General features: G+C 42.5%; 1 protein-coding gene across 1 annotated transcript in view; it reads left to right on the top strand.

The window, feature by feature from the left end:
- brf1a (BRF1 general transcription factor IIIB subunit a) overlaps window positions 1-22,665 on the top strand; it is a gene marked incomplete at its 5' end in the record, with an annotated part of 90,045 nt that overhangs the window by 53,902 nt on the left and 13,478 nt on the right. The window contains one exon of the mRNA XM_079224464.1: window positions 1,601-1,866. Coding sequence (XP_079080590.1) covers window positions 1,601-1,866 — 266 coding nt within the window. The remainder of the gene's footprint in view (window positions 1-1,600; window positions 1,867-22,665) is intronic.

Below are 22,665 nucleotides of genomic sequence, written 5' to 3'. Positions count from 1 at the left end.
AGAGACTCCGTGAGACTTTGAGTAAATGTTCGAGGCCGAAAGAGCAAAACAACACATTTGTTCCATCCATTAAATCCATGAATCATCTTGTGACCCCTCAGCTTTATCTCGTGTCTCTCGGTTGGGGAAAAACTGATTTAAAACAAATAAATCTTAAATAAAAAATTGTACTCATGCAAAGTGATCTTTAAAAACAATAATCGTGTCGTTAAAGACCAACACGTTGTTGCGTTACAACTATTGTGAGTCAAAGAATCAACAAGATGGAAACGTATACTAGTTAATGAATAAACTTCCCCATTAACACCAGTACCAGCAGCACAACTCCTCCTCTTCGGATTGTGTTGGATGGATTGCCGTTAACAGTGTTGTGCAGACATGTCCTCCTCGGGATGAATTATAATGAATTATGTTTCCAGAGACACAAAAGTGAGTTTTGTATAAAAAAATGTAGTTCTTATTTAAACACCATCAAAGTGGAAAGTCGATGTCATGAACGGAGGACTACTAGAACAATGTTTTCACATTTATTCGACACGTTTGATTTCCCCTCTGAGTTTTTCATTGTGCACGTTTTTAAATCGCTCACCTGGAGGAAAATCTGCAGAGTGGCTCAGATTTAAGATTCAGCCGACTCAGGAGTATTGATCAGCTCTTAATCTACTCGAAGAGAAAGACTGACGATTACTGTCATTAGGGAGTCTCCTGTCGATTTGGTTTTATAAACCTGTAAAACATTATGCATGTTGTTCTTTCATTCTTCATTCTTTTCTTCTTTTCTTTTTTCTTTTCTTTGGGGTGACTGTAACTCAGGGGGATGAGTGGTCGTCCCACAACCACAAGGTAGCAGGCTCGATCCCCAGTCCCCCCATAGCTCACATGTCGAAGTGTCCCTGAGCAAGACACCCAACCCCCAACTGCTCCCTGGGCGCCTTTCAGGGCTGCCCACTGCTCCCTAACCAGGGATGGGTCAAATGCAGAGAAGAATTTCCCCAAGGGGATTAATAAAGGATACTTTCTTTTTTCTTTTTTTCTTCATTCAAAACCAAAAGATATTCATATCTATATGCAATGTCTCAAAGAGTGCAGAGTGAGGCGGACGAATAATGAGAGACGCAGGGTGAGACGGACAGATAAGGAGAGAGACGCAGGGTGAGACGGAATCCAGGAAGTCGTGAGATTAAAACCATGGCGTTGTTGCGTGAAATGTGGCTGTAGATGATGTTCATCTGGACAATCTCTCCCTGGTCCAATAAGGAGACACAGTATGTCCGGGTAGCCTCTGACTACTCGTCTGCTGAGTGGAATTGGAGTAAATTTAGTGAAGTTAAGATCGACGACGATGTGATTTGTTTTTGAAACCTTCTCCTATAGTATAATTATTAGATGTATTGCTTTACAGGCAACTGCTTGTATGAAATCAATCTTTCATATATTTAAGAACAGAATATTCATTAAGCTCTATTCTAAATATTTAAAGAAAAAATCCAATCTGCAACAGCATCTTTGCGAAGGTTCATTTCCACCGCAACTAACGAGACTGAGAACTCAATTCAAGTAGAGATCCCACGGAGATCTCATGTTTTGACCCCCCCCACAGCCCAGAGGACCCACGAGGAGGCACCCTCCGATCCGAGCCAACACGGCGGACGAGGCCATTGGGAAGATGCTGGAGCAGAAGAAGATCTCCACCAAGATCAACTACGACGTCCTGAAGGACCTCAACATCAAGCCCGGTGCCAGCCCAGCCCGCGGGTCCGAGTCCCCGAAGAGGGAGCCGTCCGCCGCCAAGCTGACGGGACGCAACCGTAAACCCCTCCGGCCCGCGCTCAGCCTCAGCACACCGCTCAGCAGCTTGGGAAAGAGGTCGGTAGACGTCTCTATACATTTTTACTTTTCACAGTCGGGTTCCTGGTTCTTCTTTTAGATTAAACCACCAAATGTATTCCAGAATAAATAAGAGTTGATGCAGACTTCTGTAAGAACGGCTGCTCGGCTTCTATCGACCTCGAGAGATTTGGACATGCACCAGAATCCAAGATGGCAGCTTCTCATAGTCACTCTCTAATTTGTGACTGTTGGTTGAACATTTTCAGGCGTTTTGGCTACTTGTTTTCTTTCCTCACCATTCTTTGACATCTTTCTTCTGCTGCTGTTGGAAATTACAACTTTGATTGATTGACGCGACGGTTATTAGTCAATCACCTCGTGTTGCTGTGCACGTGAAGTTCATGTTACAAAAAAAAAAGGATTGAATAGATAAAAAAAGTATAATTAAAACCTGAATTCATCATAGTTTAGCATTTTTTTTCTGGCTCGTGACAGCAGCTTCTATCCGTAACGATGAGGCGGCACTTCTTCTGTTGCCCAGAAAATCACCTGCGACAGGAGCACAGATGCTCAGTTTACTGTGTTTTTGGCTTCTTCCTCAAGTCCTGTGGGATTTTCTCTCCTTCCACCTTCTTTGCCAGGATTTGTCCCCCCCTCTCCTCCTCCTTCTCCTCTCGTACATGCATTCAAAGGCTGACCTGCATCAAGCCTTTCAGACCTCTTTTAATAGGTTTTCTGCAGCGTGGAGAAGAGCCGCAGTTTGTTGGGCGTCGGTGGAAATTGGTTTCCTCTGCTTGTGTTTTTAAAGCCTTCTCAGTTAATGTTGGTTTTAGGAGCATCTCGCTGCATAGGAGTCCTGTGGAGGAAGCTGTGTAGTGATTAGGGCAGTGATTTTCAACCACTATGTGCCGTGAGAGATCGTCAGGTGTGCCGTGGGAAAATGTCAAATTTCACTCAGTTGGTCGGAAAAATAATTTTCCATTGTTGAACGTCTGCGAGCCTGCAATATAGTGGCTGGCCTAGTAATGAAATACTCTTCCATGCCAGTAGGTAGCGCAATAATTACCTAACCCCCCACATCCTCCTCTGTGGTTAGTCATCTGGTTGCAGTTTGCTAGACCTCCTTAAACCCGGTCCTGAGCTCTGTGATAATTCACCGTATGTGGTCTCAGGCCCACCGAGGATTTTAATAAGTCAAATAGAAATGTGTTTTATAAAATCTCTTTTTCTAACTATGTGACGTAAGCAGTGAAAAACAAGAGAACAAGAACACAAACGGACCTTAAGAGTCCAAACGAGTGTAAAACGACTCAAATATGAAACTTACTCACTTTAAGGGAAACGCGTTCATCCTTTTCTCTCAGATGTTGTCGATGATGATTTTATTTTGGAGGCTGTGGCTCGAGTGTGCGTCGTTCTGTATTCTGAGGGTTTGTGGTTTGGCCTGCAGCTCCTCTACACGTGTCCTCGAGCGAGACACCGAACCCCAAAACGCCTCCAGCCTCCACTGGCATGCTTTGGATTATTTACCTTTCAGACAAATATTCAAAACAGAGAAATGAGACCAGGAAAAGAAAGACACAGACAGAAAACAACAGAAAGATTGAGCAGTAACACGGAAAAATCGATACTACAGACCCTGAAAATGCAGAAAATAAAATGTACAATACAGAAGCGCGGGTAAAAAACTAAGAAAGAAATATGAGAACAAAATCAACATAAATTGAAACATGGGGAAAATAAAACAATGCAGAAAAAAAATGAGATGGAGAATCACAAAAAAAATGAAGAAATAAAATGTACGAAAAACAATGAAAAAAATGACCCTGAAAAAATGGAAATAAAGAAAAAACTGAAAAGGGAAAAACGACTAAAGAAACAGAACATGAACCTTTTGAACCCTCAGATTCTCCGGGGACACGAATCCCAATCTTCCTCTTCGAGGTGATTGATGACACGGGTTATGACGCATTACAGCACTTCCCACTTAGAAGCAGTAATGTGGCGCTTTATTGATCGGCAATCAGATGGCCTTCCGTGTTCCCGCCCTCTAAGGGAGGTCAGCTCGGTGACGCGGCGTCTTGCTCGAGGACCCTCCAGCAGAGCGCCGTTCCTCTGATGAGGCTTTAATCTGAGAGTCTTCTTCATCTTCCATAAACGCTTTAACAGAATGAAAATACTTGTATTTTGAAGGGGATCCTCCACGTCTCTAATACAATGGCTCCTTACGGAGTGGCACTGTTCAATCATCTGAAGATCACAGCCTCGGTTTTAAGGAGAGAATCTGCCATTCTTCTTTTTTTGCATTCGTGGAGAGATCCACTGCTTTGAGTTCTTCTTTCTTTCACTTCTTGAGATGAACAAGCCAATCGATGCCTCGTAAGCGCTGTGATTGGTCTGCTCAGAACGTAATTTCCGGCTGTTGCTTTTTCCCAGCCTCGACCGGTTTAGTGGTCGTACAGACCACCTGCGCAAACGTCTTCTCTGTCGCCTGCGCTTCATCATTTGTAATATAAGCATTTGCTCTTCAATATTGATGAGCTCCAACTTTAATGCAGCCGCTCCAACTTGGTTGCCATTGTTTACTGTGACCGGAATTCGGCTATAACCCCTGAAACCACACAGCCACAAAGGCACACCACCTGGCGGCATGGCGGTTAATTGCAGAGCAACGCGGTCCCTCAACGCAGAACTTCGAATGCTCAACGACGGCGTCACGTCGACGGCGTAGGTACGTGACGGAGAACCATAAACTAGGCTTAAGCCCCCCGAGGCCACCGTGGTGCTTCTGTTGCTCCTGAATCAGTGCTGATCTCATCGATGATGAAAAGAATCCTTAGTTCCCCTGAAAGTGTTGCACGGAGCAGATAACTCTTTGAACGTCGGCTCTCGATCATCACCGTACTCTGAATATTGAGCTTATCTCTCCGCGGTCGATTGAAGAGCTTTAAACTGAGGGTTTTGTTCAGCTGGCGGTCCGACAGCGCTAAACCCTCTGCTTCTATCGAGAAGTTTGACGACGAGCTTCTCGGAGCCGAGAGGCTGCTGGATTTGAGCCGCTCCAGTTGGCTAATGGTGGCTGCCAGGACGGCACGTCGTCTCTTCCTTAGAGAGCCGACACGCTCCGTGAATGAAGCGGCGTCTCCGGTTTCATCGCCGTGGCTTTGATGAGCGGCTCAGCTGGTTTTAAGAATGGACGCTCTCTCTCTCCTCAAGGGATTGACCCGTTTGCATTTTTAAAACAATGTGTTTCCTCGTCTCCTGTCAATGAATCATTCATTCTGCACTTTCTTTCATTTTTATCTTCCTCCTGAATGGGGGAGAAAAGAAAACTCTACGCATCCATTTATCCCCCAAATCACTGAACTCTGCACTTTGTCGCGCTGAATGCACAACAATGTTTTTATACCGTGCTGTTTATTTTTTTCTTCCTCGCCCAGTTTTCAGAAGCTCTACCCACAAGCCATTAGGAGCACAGGGGAAAAGTGCAACAAGATGGTGATAATCAACTCCATTCTCTCGTGCAGCATGTTGCTTGTAGCACTGGAATGAGAGAAAAAAACGACCGTTGACAGCAGAATGGCGTCTTTCAGGCCCAGTGGAGGTCTGCTCCGACCCCTCAAAGGTTGTTGTGCTGGTTATTGAAAAAAATAAAAGAGTGAGAGACCTCTGGAAGTGCAGGAGAAGGCCTGCTGACAAGTGCGGGCATTGTGCCTTGTTCCGAGGGCTCGCCGTGGGGGCTACACTGAGGCATTGTGCCGCTCAGCCTGGAGTCTTCGCCCCCCGCCCCCCCCCCCCCCCCCCGTCTGTTGTGATTAAAATGTTTTCTCCTCCAGTCTCTCTGAAACGCAACTTAGTCAGTCGTGTCGTGTTTGACTTAAAACTTTTTGTTTTTCATATTTTCCCCCTGAAAGACCTTCTTGCAGCCCCCCAAACAAAACTTCTGCGTAACGTCATCAGTAGCACGTGATCCAGCAAACATAAAGTGTGCTCGACCTGCAGACCTTTGAAGGTCCTCTGGATTTTAGTCGCTGCAAATTAATTCTCACGAAGATTCATTCTATAAAAGAAACAAGAAAAAACCCTCTGTGTTGTAACTTGTTTGATTGCATGATTTACTTTTATTGTGAAGAGCATGGAAACAGGAAGTGCTGTTACTTTGAAGACAGGAAGTAGAATGATACGTGCTTGTTGACGCTAACAATGATTGTGACGTAGTGAAAATCTATACATGTCGGGTGCTAGAGCGTGTTCTAAATCACTTGAACAGTTTGTAATACTGCAGTTCATAAGTAAAGTGATTCCGTTCATACAAGACGTCTCTTGGTCCTCATTAGAAGCTCCACTTCATTACACTCTGGGACTGTTGACATCACACAGCATTCGAAACGATGCTTCATTATGATCTTTGTTACACTTCATTGTTGTCGCTCGTGAGTTTGAACATAAGAGGCTTGCTGATTGCCGCACAACGATAAACACCAGCTATAATACTCAAATAAGACTGCTTTAAAGGTGAAAATGTGATGTACACACAAATGATATGAGAGGACGTTGATAAAGTGTATTTAAAGTGATGTGTTCATGAATGTAAGAGTCTGAGTCAGTGGTTTGTTAATATCGCATGCAAGTGTAGTTTTCTTTCTTTGCAAACTGCATAATTCTTGGTCTTGCTACCTTCTTGCTCCCTTCTGCCCGTCAAAACATCAGAAACTCGTTGGTGAAAATAGTCTTTTGAAGAGTAGAAGTCCTTTGTATCTTTCGTCAATCTCACGATCTGTTGTCGGCTTCAACTGAAAAAGTAATTCCTAAAAACAATCCTGCTGCCATCATTTCTTCTACTTCCTTCCTCCATTTACCTCCCTCCATCTTTCCTTCCTCTTTCAGTGTCTCTTATTGCTTCCTTGTTCTTTCCCCTCCATTTCCTCTCACTTTACTTCCCATCTTCTTTCAGCCTCTCTGCTCCAAATTCGTCCCAGTCTTCTTCGCACTTTTTATATTTTAGTTTTTTTTTGTTCTCCCGACCTCTTTCGTCTCTCCTCCTTCGTCCTCTATTCTCTCGCTTCTTTTTCTAATCCTCGCCATGTCCCTCAGTTAAAAGCCCTCAGCACTGTATCGCTCTGCGCCATCAGGTCCGCACTCGCTTCGGGCTTTTGCAACTAACGAGTTATTTGCCTCTCTCTCTCTGTCTCTGTGTCTGTCTCGCTCTCTGTCTTTGTGTGTGTGTCTCTGTCATCTCTACTCTTGATCTCTTTCCGCTCAAGTGCTTGCACTTTTACAAAACATTGTGCAAATTTGCCTCACTTAACTCGGACTAGTTTGATCACAGAACTCTGAGAAGGAGGTGCAGAACCAGTGTGACGGAGCTCCGGCTCGTCATCTTACTTTTGCCTGTTGTTGTTTTTAACACTTTGAAAATCAACCTATTTTTAGGCATCTGCTCTGCAACCACTAGGGCTATTTGAATAATGTGGGTATTATAATAAAAGGTGCACATGTGAGATTATATATGTATGTATGTTTATGTTATATAATATATATATATATTTGTTTGTGTGTGTGTATATGTATGTATGTATGTATATGTGTGTGTGTGTGTGTGTATGTGTGTGTATATATATATATATATATATATATATATATATATATATATATATATATATATATGCATTAAAAGTGATCAAAAGCTATTTCATATGGTTCTTGATCATACAGCAAGCTGTTGTAACTCAACTGTACTTTGTCAAGACTGTTCCAAAGTTAACATGCTTTATAAAAGTCATGGCTTGAAGACATCTGCAAGCCAATATGAACTCATAGTCAGAGCGTCACCTACTGGGAAACTATGGCAATTTGAACTAGAAATGAACGAAGAAAATGAAATTGTCCGACTTCTGGTACGGTTTAGAGCATGGTCCCAAGAGAGTTATTTTTAAGTTTATATGTGGTACATACGCCTATCAAATGTTGTCTATCTATGTTGAACGTACTGCGAGGGCTGCTTTGTTGAATTTAGTTGAATTTTCTCCTTAGAAGTTCATTGTTCCTTTTCTTCTGAACACAATGAGATACAAACAAGCTTTTGATGACATTGAACCAATAATGATCCCCAGAGAATTTTGTGAGATTTGAACCCAGCGACTAGGAAGATCTGGGTTTGTTTTTTTTCTCCATGAAATTTAAAATGGCGGAAAATCTAAGCAGGTCAATCGGTCATAGGGGGCAAAAACTGTGGGCTTTCACAACTCACGGGTTGTCAAAATAACCCACGTTTTTTAGGGGGCGTTATCTGACTTCCTGTATGGTTTAGAGCATGGTCCCGAGAGAGTTGTTTTTTACTTTTCATGTGTTACATATTCCTAGCAAGTTTCATACATGTAGGTCAACCATAGCCCTGGGGCTGCTTGATTGAATATTTGTAGGGGGCGCTATCGAGCCAATGTGCCATTTTGAAGCATTCAAATCATATCAGGTAACTACATCTTTGCCTTTAAATGTGTGTGCCAAGTTTAGTTACGTTTCGAGCATGCCTAGTCCCTCAAAAGTACCTTCGTTGTTGACCGCGAAGGGTGAGTCGCCACGCAACAGCGTTACACGAAACATCAAAAGCTCTGGGGGCTGGCATCATGAAAGTCTTATGTTTGTGTAGAAGTAATTGGATGTCGAGCTGATTGACCTACTAAGAGAAGCAAGCCAAAGTATATCAACTTTTACTTTCTGTTACCATTAGGTGGCGCTATGGCTCTAATTAAAAATATTAGACATCACATGTCTTCAGGCCTGGAGTCTCATCAAACATGTGAAATCTGGAAAGGATCTTATCATGTGGAGTCGAGTTACAAAGGTTTATTCGGTCATGGCGAAGGATCAAACTTCCGCGATGCTCCCACGCGACGCCGTTCAACGGATCCTTACAATCTTCAAGGTGATGCATTATCAATGTCTTAAGTCTCTTCCTCTTGAGAGGGATCTGAATAATCTGTGAGGAGCACGGTATACAAGTAGAAAACATGTAACTTCCTGTTGCCTCTAGGTGGCGCTTTGACTAGGATTCAAAATGATCATATGGATGTCTTCAGGGTCAGGAGGTCATATGAAAAATATGGAGCAGATTACATCATGTATGGCTGAGTTAAAACAACTTCCATTTTCATGGAAAATGATGTCTCTTTGGCGCTGCTCTGCGCTCACATAGTTCGATATTTTTTAAATCCTTTGATAACTTTTCCCTGCAAAGGTCTCAACATCATATTGCCAGAATGTGAAATCAATTGTAGTTAATGTCTAGGAGGAGTTCGTCAGAATACAACGCCTGAAAACAAGGAAAATGCCCAAATTGAGCGGTTCACTGCAGCGCCCCCTGGTGTTTGAATATTATGAAAAAATGTGGGTGCGTTAAGGGACACGATGTTGACATATGCTACAAAGTTTGTGAAGATAGGCCAAGTAATTTGGAAGTCATGTGTATTGACATATTGAGGCACGCCCCTAAGAGGTTAATTGGTTAACAACTTCTAAACGCAATGAGATATCAACAAAGTTGAAAATATCGTTTGATCACATTGAACCAATGATGATCCACAGAAGGTTTCGTAAGAAATGGACCCAGAGTTTAGGAGGAGATGACAAGAATGTGTTTTTTCCAAAATTCAAAATGGCGGAAAATCTAAGTAGGCAGGTGCATTCAGGGAGTTTGTTCCACAGACGTGTAGTATGAAAACTAGAGACTGCTTCTCCGTTTTGACTTCAGGAAACAGAAAGCAGACCTGCTGGGTCTGGGTGGTCAGCATCGGGTTAAGGGCACCGCGACCTCACAAAAGAACTCAAGACGAACTTAAATGCAGCAAAAACAAATCTCTGGACACCTTCAACAATAAAGACTTATCAAATGAAATATTACATTTTGTTTAGCAATGTTGCTAATCAAACACATGCAATGCATCGTGCATGATGGACGTTGTCACGTGCGTATTTCTCGCGTCGTCTTCATCCCGGCGTGAACCAACGGACGTAGACGTGTTTTCCGTTTGTCCTCTGCGTCGCCGCTTCATACGTTTGTCTGTTTTTTTTCTTTCCTCTAAGCATGAACTCTGCGTCTCCTCTTGCTGATGAGTGGCTCTCATTTCACCTCCTTTTCCTCCCCTCATCTTAATCTTTCACTCCTACTGACTCGGCCCTTCAGAGCCCTGCTGTACTGGACCCCCCCCATTCCTCCACCTCCTCCAGCCAGCTGCCAAACAGACCCTCCCTGTTCCCTCCGTCCCTACTGGAGGATGGAAAGCAGTCTTCCAGAAATAGCCCAGATAATTGCCCTCCAGTGATATTTTTTTCCTGCTCTCTCCCTCCTCTGCTCCTTCATCTGTTCTTTGCCCCCTCCTCCCCTTCTGTTTTTATAGACTTTTTCGTGGGATAAAGAAATCAAGAGAGAATTCCTCGCTGCATTCTTTCTCCTTGGAGAGAGGAGGAGCCTCTTTGTTCTGTGTTGGCTTTTCCACAAAATGTAAACTTGGACCCACGGACTAAAACTGGAGAACTCTGCAGGTTTTTTTAGGCCGCCGCAGCTTTTCCATGGCCGTGCCAGAGGAAAGAGGGGAGGAAGGAATGGGAGGAAATACTTCCCATTCTGGGGATATCAGCCTGTCAGAGCCATCCAAGCATTTAAAGAAAACTAAACAAAAAAACTTCAGAAACAGGAAACGGTGAGAAACTGTTCCGTTAGTGCACTCGATGGAGGATGTTTTCCCTTCTGATGCGACCAGCTGTGTTAGGGGAGGGTGTGCAATTTGTCTGTGGTTTGCAGCCCCTCCCTGTAAGCCTCTAACACGCACGCGCACACGCACGCCACCTCTCCTCCCTCATGCAAACTGTGCCCAATGACCCGTTGGATGCTAGTGGAGGTTTGCGCACACACAGCCACGTGACGGGCCACATATTGCTGACGAGATTAAAATCTTTTTTCTGCGAAAACGCAAGCTTTCCAGGATTTTAAGGGTTCGACGATTGTTCCTTTTACAAGGTGTTCCTTTTACATGGTTTAAAAGCTGATTTGGCAGTTTTTAAAAGTGGCGTCACGGTTCAGCTCACATCTTTATTAAAGGAATACTTTTCCCACAAAATTATGTTTATATCAGTTACTGTGAAGAAGACTTAGTTTTAACCCAACTTTAACACATAAAGCATAGACTTCTATACAACCGGAGGAGTCGTCCCCTTGTGGTCAGGAGAGAGAATGCAGCTTTAACACATGAAGCATAGACTTCTATACAACCAGAGGAGTCGCCCCCTGGTGGTCACGAGAGATAATGCAGCTTTAACACATGAAGCATAGAGTTCTATCCAAGTGCCGTCTTCAGATTCTGCATTCATATACTGGAATGTGTTTGAAAACGAGAGAGAGAGAAAGCGTAGCGTTGGATCTTAATGAGTAAAATAAATAAACGTAAACATGAGCTCCACAGTGATTCGGGTACTTTTCTGTCTTGTCCGTACATGCCGGAGGCTCTTGGCCTGTGGAGAAGTCCCACTGCCGGTTGCATGTTAAACAAGGCACATTTACATCCAGGACTTTTCCAAACCCGAGAGACGCTCACACACAATTAATCCCCACACCCTCCTCAGACGAACCCATTTCTCATCAAACGCAGAGAAATGAGAGCGCCTCTTTGATTGTGGACATCCGGCTCCGCTCGGCGAGCTGCAGCTTTCCCCTTCCGCAGCCCTTTTCTATCCAAAACGTCTTTCAATGGCCAACCCTTTGTTCTCCAGCTAGCCTCGCACTGTAACTAATGGGACAGCCAGGGCTGGAATTTAGAAAGGGGGGGACTAAAAAAAATTAAAAATAAAAACTGGGCCATTTGGAAAACATCCCAGTTTTTATCCACGGCTTAGCCACAGAGAGAGAAAAGAAAGAAGCGACCGAAAATCTTGACACCCTCAGAGCTGATGCATTGTGGTAGTTCACGGCCTCGGCTCAGCAGACCGAGACTTTCCATGAGACGCTTCCTCCTTTGTCCTTCGCTATCTGGACTCTCAAGTCGGGCTCCACTCTCTTAAAACCCAAGAAGATATATTAGTTCATTTTTTCCTTAAATATTTCATTCCCTTTCTCCGTTAAGTTGTATTGACACCCCCCAACTGCTATTGCCAGTTGTCAGCCAGTGGCTAAACTGCCTCCCTCAATCGCCTTTTCAGCTCAAGCTTAGTCTCATTGGCAGTAAGCTGATTAGGAACGAGCCGCTAAGCCTGGCAGAGACTGATAGCCTAATAGAGAGAGTCGCAGTGGAGTGAGTGAGTGAGGGAGGAGGAGGTTAGTTTTCCACTGTGACTTTGGTTGCTCCCACAGACTGTGGACGTAGTCATCATGACGTCACTCGTTTAGTTTGTGGACTGATGTTCTGACGCCTTCAGTTCAGCGTTTTGTCCGTCGCCATCTTGTTTAAGGGACCCCAGAGGGAGGAGCTTTTTTTGTTCCAAAAATGTTCCAATTAAGGACCAGGAAGTGAAAACAAACTATGACGCAGCCAATAACTTTAATTTACTCTATGATTTTAGAATTAGGAGCTGAATAATTTAAAGTTAATGTAAACACAAATATTATAAAAACACTGTTGATGCACATGTACATATCATTAACAGAAGGGTTTAAAACTTTATAAATGTTTTAACAAAACATGTCGCATTCATTATCTGTTAATATACTGATGTGAGGATTTGTAGTTGTTTTCAAATACATTAATAAGCACAAAAAATCTGCTTATAACTACTTCATAGTACATTTATGAATTGTTCACATACATATTATTAAGTTACCCCACAAGGTAACTAAAGTGAATGTAACTTTTGCACAAAAAGTAACATCTTTGTTAACAACCTTTTATTCCAGCGTGATTAAACAGGAAAGAGAGAGTAGACTGCAGCTTTGAGGAGGTGAAGGAGGTGAAAGCTTTTTATAGAAAGGTAAGAGGGAGAGGTCGAGGAAGAGAAACGGCGTCGGACGGAAAACGGTGACCTCCTCGTGGAGGTGAAGGAGGCAGGAAGAGGCGACGCAGTCGGACAAAGACCAACACAAGAGATGTGACCTTTTTATAAAAGAAGTGAGGAGGGCAAACGGACGGAGAGCTTTTAGAGAAAACACAAAGAATACAACCTGAAGCTCTTAAGACACTCTTGAAAGCCGGTTATTGACGATATATCTTGTGCTTGTACCAGATCTCTGCAACATGTGACCAAACATCTTCTTTAACAGTCGATGCAACTAGAACAAGAGCACAATCTGCTCTGCAATCACCTGCCAGACTCTTTGGGGCAGGGCTACGAGGTGATTGACAGGTCGACACTAGAGACGTATACGGCGTCTCTACATCACTCCTCCACAGTCCATATATGGTCACTTCCTGTTTACTGGTGGCAAACAAGCCAACAGGGCGACGGCCTTAATCCTAGATGGCGACGGTGAAATCGTAGAACTTGAGGCTTCATAACATCAGTCCACAAACCAACGGGTGACGTCACCATGACTATGTCCACTTCTTATCTGAAGTCTGTGGCCACAACGTGGAGTGGTTTTTTTATTTCATTTTTAATTCGTACAAACCGCAAGGATTCTGTGTGAAACCGTAATAACAGGATGGAGAGTAACCCTTCGAGATCTTCGAGCGCGGGTCCGCGCTATACGATACTGACGTTTTGAAAATATTCACTCCATCACGATAATTCTGCACAGAAATATGGTTCAACGTTTCCAAGATTCAGTAGAATTTCCTCTGCCTTCTGTCCGCGAGATCATATGAGATTCACACAGCAAGCTAGAGCATTCTACACACCCCGACGTGTCATATGATGCGTACACAGTTTCACTGGGAGAGAGAGAGAGAGAGAGAGAGAGAGAAAAAGAGCAGGCAGGCAGGCAGGCTGAGCAAAGCTAAACTGGAGAACGGCGCAGCTTCAACCATAAATAGAGCCTGAAGGAGTCGATCCCTGAGATGTACAGGACAATGCCAAGCAAAGGGATCCATTGGAAGATGGGTAAGTGTATTTACAGAGCTTTGCAATAGCATATTTATGTTAGTAACGGGACCTGTAGCCAGATAGAGCAGCTGCTAACACGAAGCTAACGGTAGCGAGCTAACGATCACTAACGGGTTTATATATATCTACAGGCTGACTAGAAGACTGAACGGTGGGTATTCAAATATTGTCACGATCCCCGTTAACTTTCTTTCAGTGAACGTAGTACGCATAGTAGTGTTGGATCTCTGTTATGTGTTTGTGAGACTGAAATAACCGTGTTGTTTGGTTAGCTGCACGCTAATCGGAAGTAGCGGTACAGTAGCTAAATGGGTACAGGGTGGTTATGAGACTGAACGGGGTGTAATCAAATATTGTCACTATCCCGTTACTTTCTTTCAGTGAACTTATACTAACTATTGGTAATGTATTTTACAGAGGATTTGCAGCTGCCAGGGTACAGAGGACAACATGCAGCATCGCTTTAGCAGCCTCCAGCCCGTCTCTGCCAGATCACCATTGCAGGCCACAACGCCAGCCACAGCTCATCATCTCACCATATAATAATACATTTGGTTTTAGACATTTACTTACATGTTTCCACCATTTTTTTAAATTATTTGTATTATTCATATATTTCACTGCTTTTGTGTACCTAAGACCTTTGGTAAACTAATTTAAAGCACCAAAACAGTTTGACCTCCTGAGTAAAGCTATGTTTTCACAAGATATATGAAACATTTCCAAAATCTAGATTACATTTTTCAGCTTTAGAGTAATATTTCTCTTTATACTTTTGCCTTATGACAATGGTGCCTCATTATATAGAGAGATGAGATTGTTCTGCAATTTTAGATGTAAAACACATGGGTATCTATCATATGCAAGTGACTTTAAAAAGTCACTTGCATATGATTTCATCTGCTCTTTAACCCACAGGGTTAAAGAGCAGATTAGAAGGAGGATGAGGTGGTGATGTGACTCAGCAGAAAGGAGGAAGTTCAGAGCTTCTCGCCTGCAGGGAAACGAACCCTCTTCTTATCGCGTCTCTGGACGGAGCTTTAAATTAAACCGTCTACCGCCAGAGTATTTTGTGTGTGTGCGTGTGCTTGTGTGGAGCCACTCCCTGCTGCTTTAAACGCTCCCATTCTCGGCCGTTTGACCTCTGACCTCCAGTGTCACGCCTCTCCCAGTGAACTCAGATTAATTGCTGCTGTCACGCAGGAAGCTCGGAGCTCCTCAAGCGCCCAGAGGTTTGAATCCCACTGAGACCCCACGTGATACAATTTATGCTCCCACAGTCAACTAAATGTTTTTATCTGTAAAGTAAACCCCACAAGTTGGTTGATTTATTTATTCATATATATTTAGAGTTATATTTGTTTGGGGACATCACTTAAGGTGTCCTTTTTGAAAAGATGGTAGTTTATCTTTACTAACAAAACATTTGTGCACAGGGAAGAGGGACAAAATATCTGAATCATTTTCAAAATACATTCAGTAAATTTCCCCCAAAATACATTTTGAACAAAATACATTAATAAAAAATATGTAAATAAGTTGATGAAAAATAATTAGAGCTGAAAAGAAAACGGAAAATGAATCGACAAAAACATTTAAATGGAATTATTGTTGACTGAAAGTCATTTTTTACCAAAGATGACAAACATGTCCTTGATGTCGTTGTTCAAAAAGACGTTTTCTCCAATATTGTAGAAAATAAAAGATTAATGTTTAGGTTTTGGGAGACAATGGCAACATTTGAAGACATCTTGACCTTTTGGACCATTTCTTTTTTAAAATACAATTTTCTGCAATTATAAATGCCAAATAATTAAAAGATCAGTCAAGATCATTTGAAGTCAAAGAATTAGGTAACCCTCTTTTATTTCACTTTTTTTTGCTTGACATTAAACGTGTGCGGTTATATCAATAAAACAAATCCTCACAACAGAGATCGATCAACGTCGGCCCAAAAAATAAAACTACTTGTCTTTCAGTTCATTTTATATATCCCAAAATCACAAATACAAATTTGCCTCGGAGGGCTTTACAATCTGTACACATAACATCCCTGTCCCGGGACCTCACATTGGATCAGGAAAAAATCCCCCAAATAAAGATAGTAAAAACCCTTTCACAGGGAAAAAAGGAAAGAAACATGAGGGAGAGCAACAGAGGAGGATCCCTCTCCCCGGATGGACAGCAATAGATGTCATGTGACCAGAATGAATAACGTAATGGAGTTACAGCACCATCCATCCATCCATTATCAGCCGCTTATCCGGGGTCGACTTCCCTCTCACCCGCAACACTTTCCAGCTCATTCTGGGGGATCCCGAGGCGTTCCAAGGCCAGCCGGGGAGATATAATCCCTCCAGCGTGTCCTGGGTCTTCCCCGGGGGGGTCCTAACAGTTAGATGTGCCTGGAAAACCTCTAATGGGAGGCGTCCAGGAGGCATCCTGATTAGATGCTCGAACCACCTCAGCTGACTCCTTTCGACACGAAGGAGCAGCGGCTCGACTCCAAGCTCCCTCATGATGTTCGAGCTCCTTACCCTATCTCTGGATATATATATGTATACATATATATATATATATACATATATATACATACATATACATATATGTATGTATATATATGTATATGTATATGTATGTATATATATGTATATGTATATATATGTATATATATATACATATATATGTATATATATATATATGTATATATATGTATATATATATACATATATATGTATATATATACAAAAACCATAGTTTGTTGTATTTATGAAATTATAAAACAAGAATGAAGACAATTCTTGACATTGTATTGCTATTTTACCTGTTAATAACTATCAAACTCTTATCAAGAGGAGAAACAAAAATATTCATGCATCGGCCTACATTGAGGTCAATTAACATAATCACTTTGCAGACCTTCATTTCTATCGTTATTTATAGCTGAAGTGGTAGTGTTCGCCCTCTACCAGGTTCGATCCCCACGTGCGGTTTTTATTTTAAAACTCATTTCTTTTGCTACGTAAACACTGAGCGTCCACACTCCGCCACACTCCCGAAGACGGATCCGTTTTTACTAGCGGACGCCTCAGTGTCTCATAAGCTGCCACAGAACCAGCAGCAGTATTGGAGTTTGGAGACTTGATCCACTTCCTGAAAGTATATTTACTTTACTCAGTTTGCTGCAGCAGTTGAGGAATCCCTTCTGCAGCTTGATACTTTTCAGCAGATGCTGTGTTTGTTCTAGAAGAGTCTTTCAACATTAAATGTTTTGTTGTTTGATAATTTCTCGTCACATATGAAGCATACAAGTCAGATGGCAGTGAAAGCAAATTAATACGTCCACGCAGAATGAAACTCTACTTTTCTCCGTGACTTTTTATTTTTGATCAGTTGATAGTTTAGCGAGGGCGGAGCTCTGGGAATCACTGCAGGGGTAGAGGCTTGACAGCGACGTGACAGGATGTGACGCACATTTTAGTAAAACAAATATTTAAAAGATTTTTTATTTTTTTTTCAGTGACCCAATATCACCTCAAACTCCAAGATATGATTTGATGATTGTATGTTTTTTTCCCCCCAAAGCCTCAGGGAGCCGCAACAGAGGTGCGAAAGAGCCGCATGTGCCTCTGGAGCCGCGGGTTGCCGACCCCTGCCCTAGGGGGTCTAGACCTCTTTTCCCCTGTGTTTGAGTCGTCGTAGGAACCCCAAAATAACTCCAATACTTGTGTTTTATTGTATGTATTTCTTCAGCAAAGTCTTGGGAAAACAATTTAGATCTTCAAAAAAATTACTTAAAAAAAGATCTTTTCATCATAACTATAAACATCCAGCATGAGTATGAGCAAGGTGTATCAAAAAGGAGTCCTCGAGAGTTCCGAAGTTTAAAAAAAAAAAGTATTGTTCGGTGCCTTAACAACAACCCACAGACTAATGCTGCACCTTTTTTAGAAAGATTAAGATCTAAAGCATCGACATCTGCAACAATAAGCAGAATTCAGGAACGCATTGGCATGTTATGAAGCATATTCATTCAAAGAACCGTGTTTTTCGGTTCAAAAATGGAAAAATTACCTAATTTGTGCCAAGACAGTGTCTCATCTAGTCGACAATAGTATCAAAATGATCAGCTGTATCTGCATGTGCCGTATGACGCAGTCTAAGCAGCATTAACGGACCAATGAGACCGTAGGATTTTGAATCGACCTTGTGGTTGCGGAGATTTGCAAGGTGCCATTTTTAAAACACCCTCTTTTTCTCACGGAAAAAGAGGCGAAACGGGGGGCGGTGCTGAATAGGTTTAAAACGCTCGCCTCCTTTTAGTGAAGTCTTAAGACCGTCTGCACAATTAAAGCAAAGGTCCCCTCACAGAAATGTCAATAAATCCCCAAACTATTTCCACCATTTCTCCCATAATATTAAACAAAGGTTAAGCTCTAGTGGAGGATAATGAAGCAATGCTTCAATCGACGAAGGGAAACAATGTGACGGAGAATTATCGGCTTTAAGGAGCTTCACGTGAGTTTCAGCTCGTTTATCTTTTCTGGCTGAAACTCTACTGATTTGGTTCTTCATTTAAGGAGAAAAATATGTAAAAAAAAAAAACACGACCTGCTCACCAGCAAACGGCAGACCGACTCGGTTAGTGGCTATCAAGTTTGTCTGGTTTCCTAGCAGCTAGCTGAGGAACAAAGCTGAGCGTTTAGCAGCTGAAGAGACGGAAGCTCTTCTCAGGAGGAGACCAAAAACGGAGCTAAAGAGAGAGGATATCGGCTTAAAGTAACAACATTTCTCATTGAAAACTGAACCTTTTTGAGTTTATCCATTCGTGAGTTCTCTCCCAGGCGTAAGCAAGTGGGGAAACTGTCCACAGCTGATTTCATCAGCCTAATACGTCCTGTGCTCTTTTACTACTGTGTGATTGACGACCTCTCTGTTTTATAGCACAGCTGACTCCTTGCTTCTCTTAAAGGGCCGGTAGGGGCCGCAAGTGTTATACAACTGCCAGCAATAGGATAAGATCAAAAACAGAAGGCCTTGCTAGTCTGTTGCATCGGTCACATTATGGTTTTCATCAATAGAAGAGTTTGGGCTCCTGAGTGAACTTTCTAGTCTCCTCGTGCTCGGCCTGTAGAATGTAGAGTCTCACCTTTTTTAATGGATAACCTGGAGCAGAATATAAACGTGTGAAGGAGTCTATTCGGGTGTGATAATTCCTGTTACAGAACATTTTGTTTCCATGGTACCTGACAAGATGGAGGTATTCAGCGTGTTTCCCAGCAGGCACCTGGTTTTTGTTGTACAGTGGGTACGGAAAGTATTCAGACCCCTTTACATTTTTCACTCTTTGTTTCATTGCAGCCATTTACTAAAATTTTAAAAGTTAATTGTATTTCTCATTAATTTACACTCGGCACCCCATCTTGACAGAAAAAAAACAAATGTAGAAATTTTGTGTCTTAACAATGCGATACTTTATGAAATGCTCTTTCTGTCTCAAGCTTTCGTTTCCCTCCATCAGAAAGCTGCATGCCTTCCTTGTCACACTATCTCCCATTAATTAAAGTGTGTGTCTTTGGCCCTCAGCCGTTTGGAGCCCTCCAGTCTCTATGAATGGCTAATCTCTGTTCACAACACCCGTCACGGTCCCCCAAAAATATCTGCGGAGTACGAACGCGGCACAGCCAGGAGTTAAATGAGCCAGAAATCTGTCTGGGGAAATGTCACAGCGCCCATCAACCGGCCACGGATTGGTTAGTGGGTTATTAACCCTCTGGGGTCTGTGGTCATTTTCTCGATTTTACATCATTTTTAAATTCCCCTTTTTAAAGTCACTTGCATATGATACATACTCATGTGTTGTACATACAAAATTACAGAACAATCTCAGCTATCTATTTAATGAGGCACCATTGTCCCAATGCACAAGTGTAAAGAGAAAATATGACTAAAGCTGAAAAATGTAATCTCGATTTTGGAAATTCTTTATATCTCATATCTTGTGAAAACATAACGTTACTCAGGTGGTAGATCGGTTTTGGTGATGGAAATTGGTTTACCAAAGGTCTTAGGTTCACAAAAGCAGTGGAATATATGAATAAAATGGTAGACACATGTCTAAAACCATATATATTATATTGTGGGGATGATGAGCTGTGGCTGGCGTTGTGGCCTGCTATGGTGATGTGTTGTTAGGCAGACTGGCAGGGAGGCTGCTGCAGCGATGCTGCATGTTGTCGTCTGGACCCTGGCAGCTGTGAATCCTCTCTGTAAAATACATTAATACTAGTCAGTATGAGTTCACTGAAAGAAAGTAATGATTACAGACCGACCCGTAAGGAAGATCCAACACTGACTATGCTCAAGACACTGCATGAACTAGCTATGTGCTAACGTTGCTAAAGCTAACAGATCCAGCTATGCTCAGACCATGAGCTAAAAATGCTAGGGGGTGGGAATCACCAGAGGTCCCACGCTTCGATCCAGACGTTTGATTTAAATACGGATGGCGCATTTCTAATTTCTTTCTCTGGTGTCTCCATGTTTGTTTTTACCAACTTCCTACCATCACGCTGATCCGGGATCTCTGCTGACCTCACCAGAAAAAACACAGCACCATCTAGTGGGCTGAAAAAGCAATTTATTTTATTTTTCGAGGACCAAAAAGTTAATAATTGATTAAATAAAAGATCGATACTTGGCTTCCGTGTATCGATACAATATTGGCACGCAAATATATATATATATATCGCTATACTATGCTGAATCAATTTTTTTCCCCACCCCTAAAAACGGTAGTTACAGCCTTACAAACACGTAACTGAGATCCAACACCACTAGTCGTACTAACTTCACTGAAAGAAAGTTAACGGCGATAGGGACAACAGCTGACTACCCACCGTTGAGTCTTATAGAGACGCTGTAGCCATCTATCTCCCCGTTAGACACGTCCATGTTTAGATGCTCAGATCTCGCTGTGTGAATCCCATATGATGTCGCGAGAAAAGGACGCGGAAGTGGCTGAAGTCTACTGATTCCGGTAGAACTAAAACCATATCTCTGTGCCGTATTATCACGAAGATATGAATTTAATCAAAACGTAGACATCATAGCCCCGCTTTGAAGCGGGGGTGGACCCGTGTGGGTGGGTGGGTGGGTGTGTATGTGGACACTTGTTGGCCTGTTGCTGAGCTTAGTTAATGTCTGTACGTTAAGGGTGAAGCCAATAGAGCTAGCTAGTTAGTTAGCTTAGTGTATAGACTGGAAGTGGGCGGTTAGCTTAACGTAAAGACTGGAAATGGGCGGTTAGCTTAGTTTAGCGTAAAGACTGGAAGTGGGCGCTTAGCTTGGTGTAAAGACTGGAAATGGGCAGTTAGCTTAGCTTGGTGTAAAGACTGGAAGTGGGAGGTTAGCTCAGTGTAAAGACTGGAAGTGGGCGGTTAGCTTAGGGTAAAGACTGGAAGTGGGCGGTTAGCTTAGCTTGGTGTAAAGACTGGAAGTGGGCGGTTAGCTTAGCTTTGTGTAAAGACTGGAAGTGGGCAGTTAGCTTAGCATGAAGACTGGAAGTGGGCGGCTCCTCTGGCTCTGAAGCTCAAAATTCAGCATATTGTGTCATGTTGGTGTTTCCTGAACGCTGCAGCGCGACATGGTTGCAGTTAAGGGTGTGGATGCGTGTGCGTGCGTGTGCGTGTGTGCGTGCATCTCAGAGGATCCAGTCCCCAACTGGAAAATCGAGTTGGAAGCTCAGATTATTATCTTCTTTTATTTACATCCAAGCTCATCGCAGAACTAATTTCATTCAACCCCCAGTTTGCAGATTTTTCCTCCTCTTCCTCCATCGTCATGTTATTGATCGGATTATCGCATGAATAATTAAATGATTCCCTCTTTTACTTCGGTTGGTCTCGATTCAGTGGCTCAGAGGCAGAACTTCACTAAAAACACAACAAGGGTTCTCATTTGTATTGATATGAGAATGGCTCTAATGCAGGAAGTGAAATCACTGGGGAACGAATGTGGTGATGGAGTGTGTGATAGTATTTTTTGTGTGATGGAGAGTTTGTGTGATGCAGAGTGTGTGTTTGTGTGATGGAGAGAGTGTGTGTGATTGAGATTTGTTTGATGGAGAAATGATGTGTGTGTGTGTGTGTGTGTGTGTGTTTGTGATGGAGAGTGTGCTTTTATAAGAACACTTTTATTTATACTATATATATATATATATATATATATATATATATATATATATATATATATATATATATATATTACAGAAATCTTTAGTTCTGTAGTTTTCTTGTGATTATCAGCTATAGATTTATTTTGGATCAATAGTTCGATCTTTAGAATGTCAAAGCCATGAAGTTTCTGTAATGCAAAGTTATTATTTTTTATAAAAAAAAAAATGAAATGTTGGTTAATTATGCGTGTGATTAAAAGCTCCTCCCACTCTTGAGCCGTTTACCCGAAAGGTGATTAAACGTGTGGTATTGATAGTCCCGTGCAGCTCAACGATCTTTTGATGAGCTTTAACCACAATTGTCAGCGTGTCTTTAAAAAATGACTTCCTACTCACACCTCTCTCCTTTCCTCCCCCTCTCCCTTTTTCTCTTCTTCCACACTTCCCTCCTTCTGTCCTCCTCCCGTTCACAATCTCTTCTTCCTCCTCGCCTCCCCCCTTTCCCCATCTCTTCTTCTCCCCTCCTCCCTCTTTCCCCATCTCTTCTTCCTCCTTCTCTCCTCCCCCCTTTCCCCATCTCTTCATCCTCATTCTCTCCTCCTCTCTTTCCCCATCTCTTCTTCCTCGTCTCC

This window comes from Taurulus bubalis (genome assembly GCF_910589615.1).
Source record: "Taurulus bubalis genome assembly, chromosome: 1".
NCBI classification, from domain to species: domain Eukaryota; kingdom Metazoa; phylum Chordata; class Actinopteri; order Perciformes; family Cottidae; genus Taurulus; species Taurulus bubalis.
Note: the sequence above shows the minus strand (reverse complement) of the source record. Positions and strands in the feature narration are given on the sequence as shown.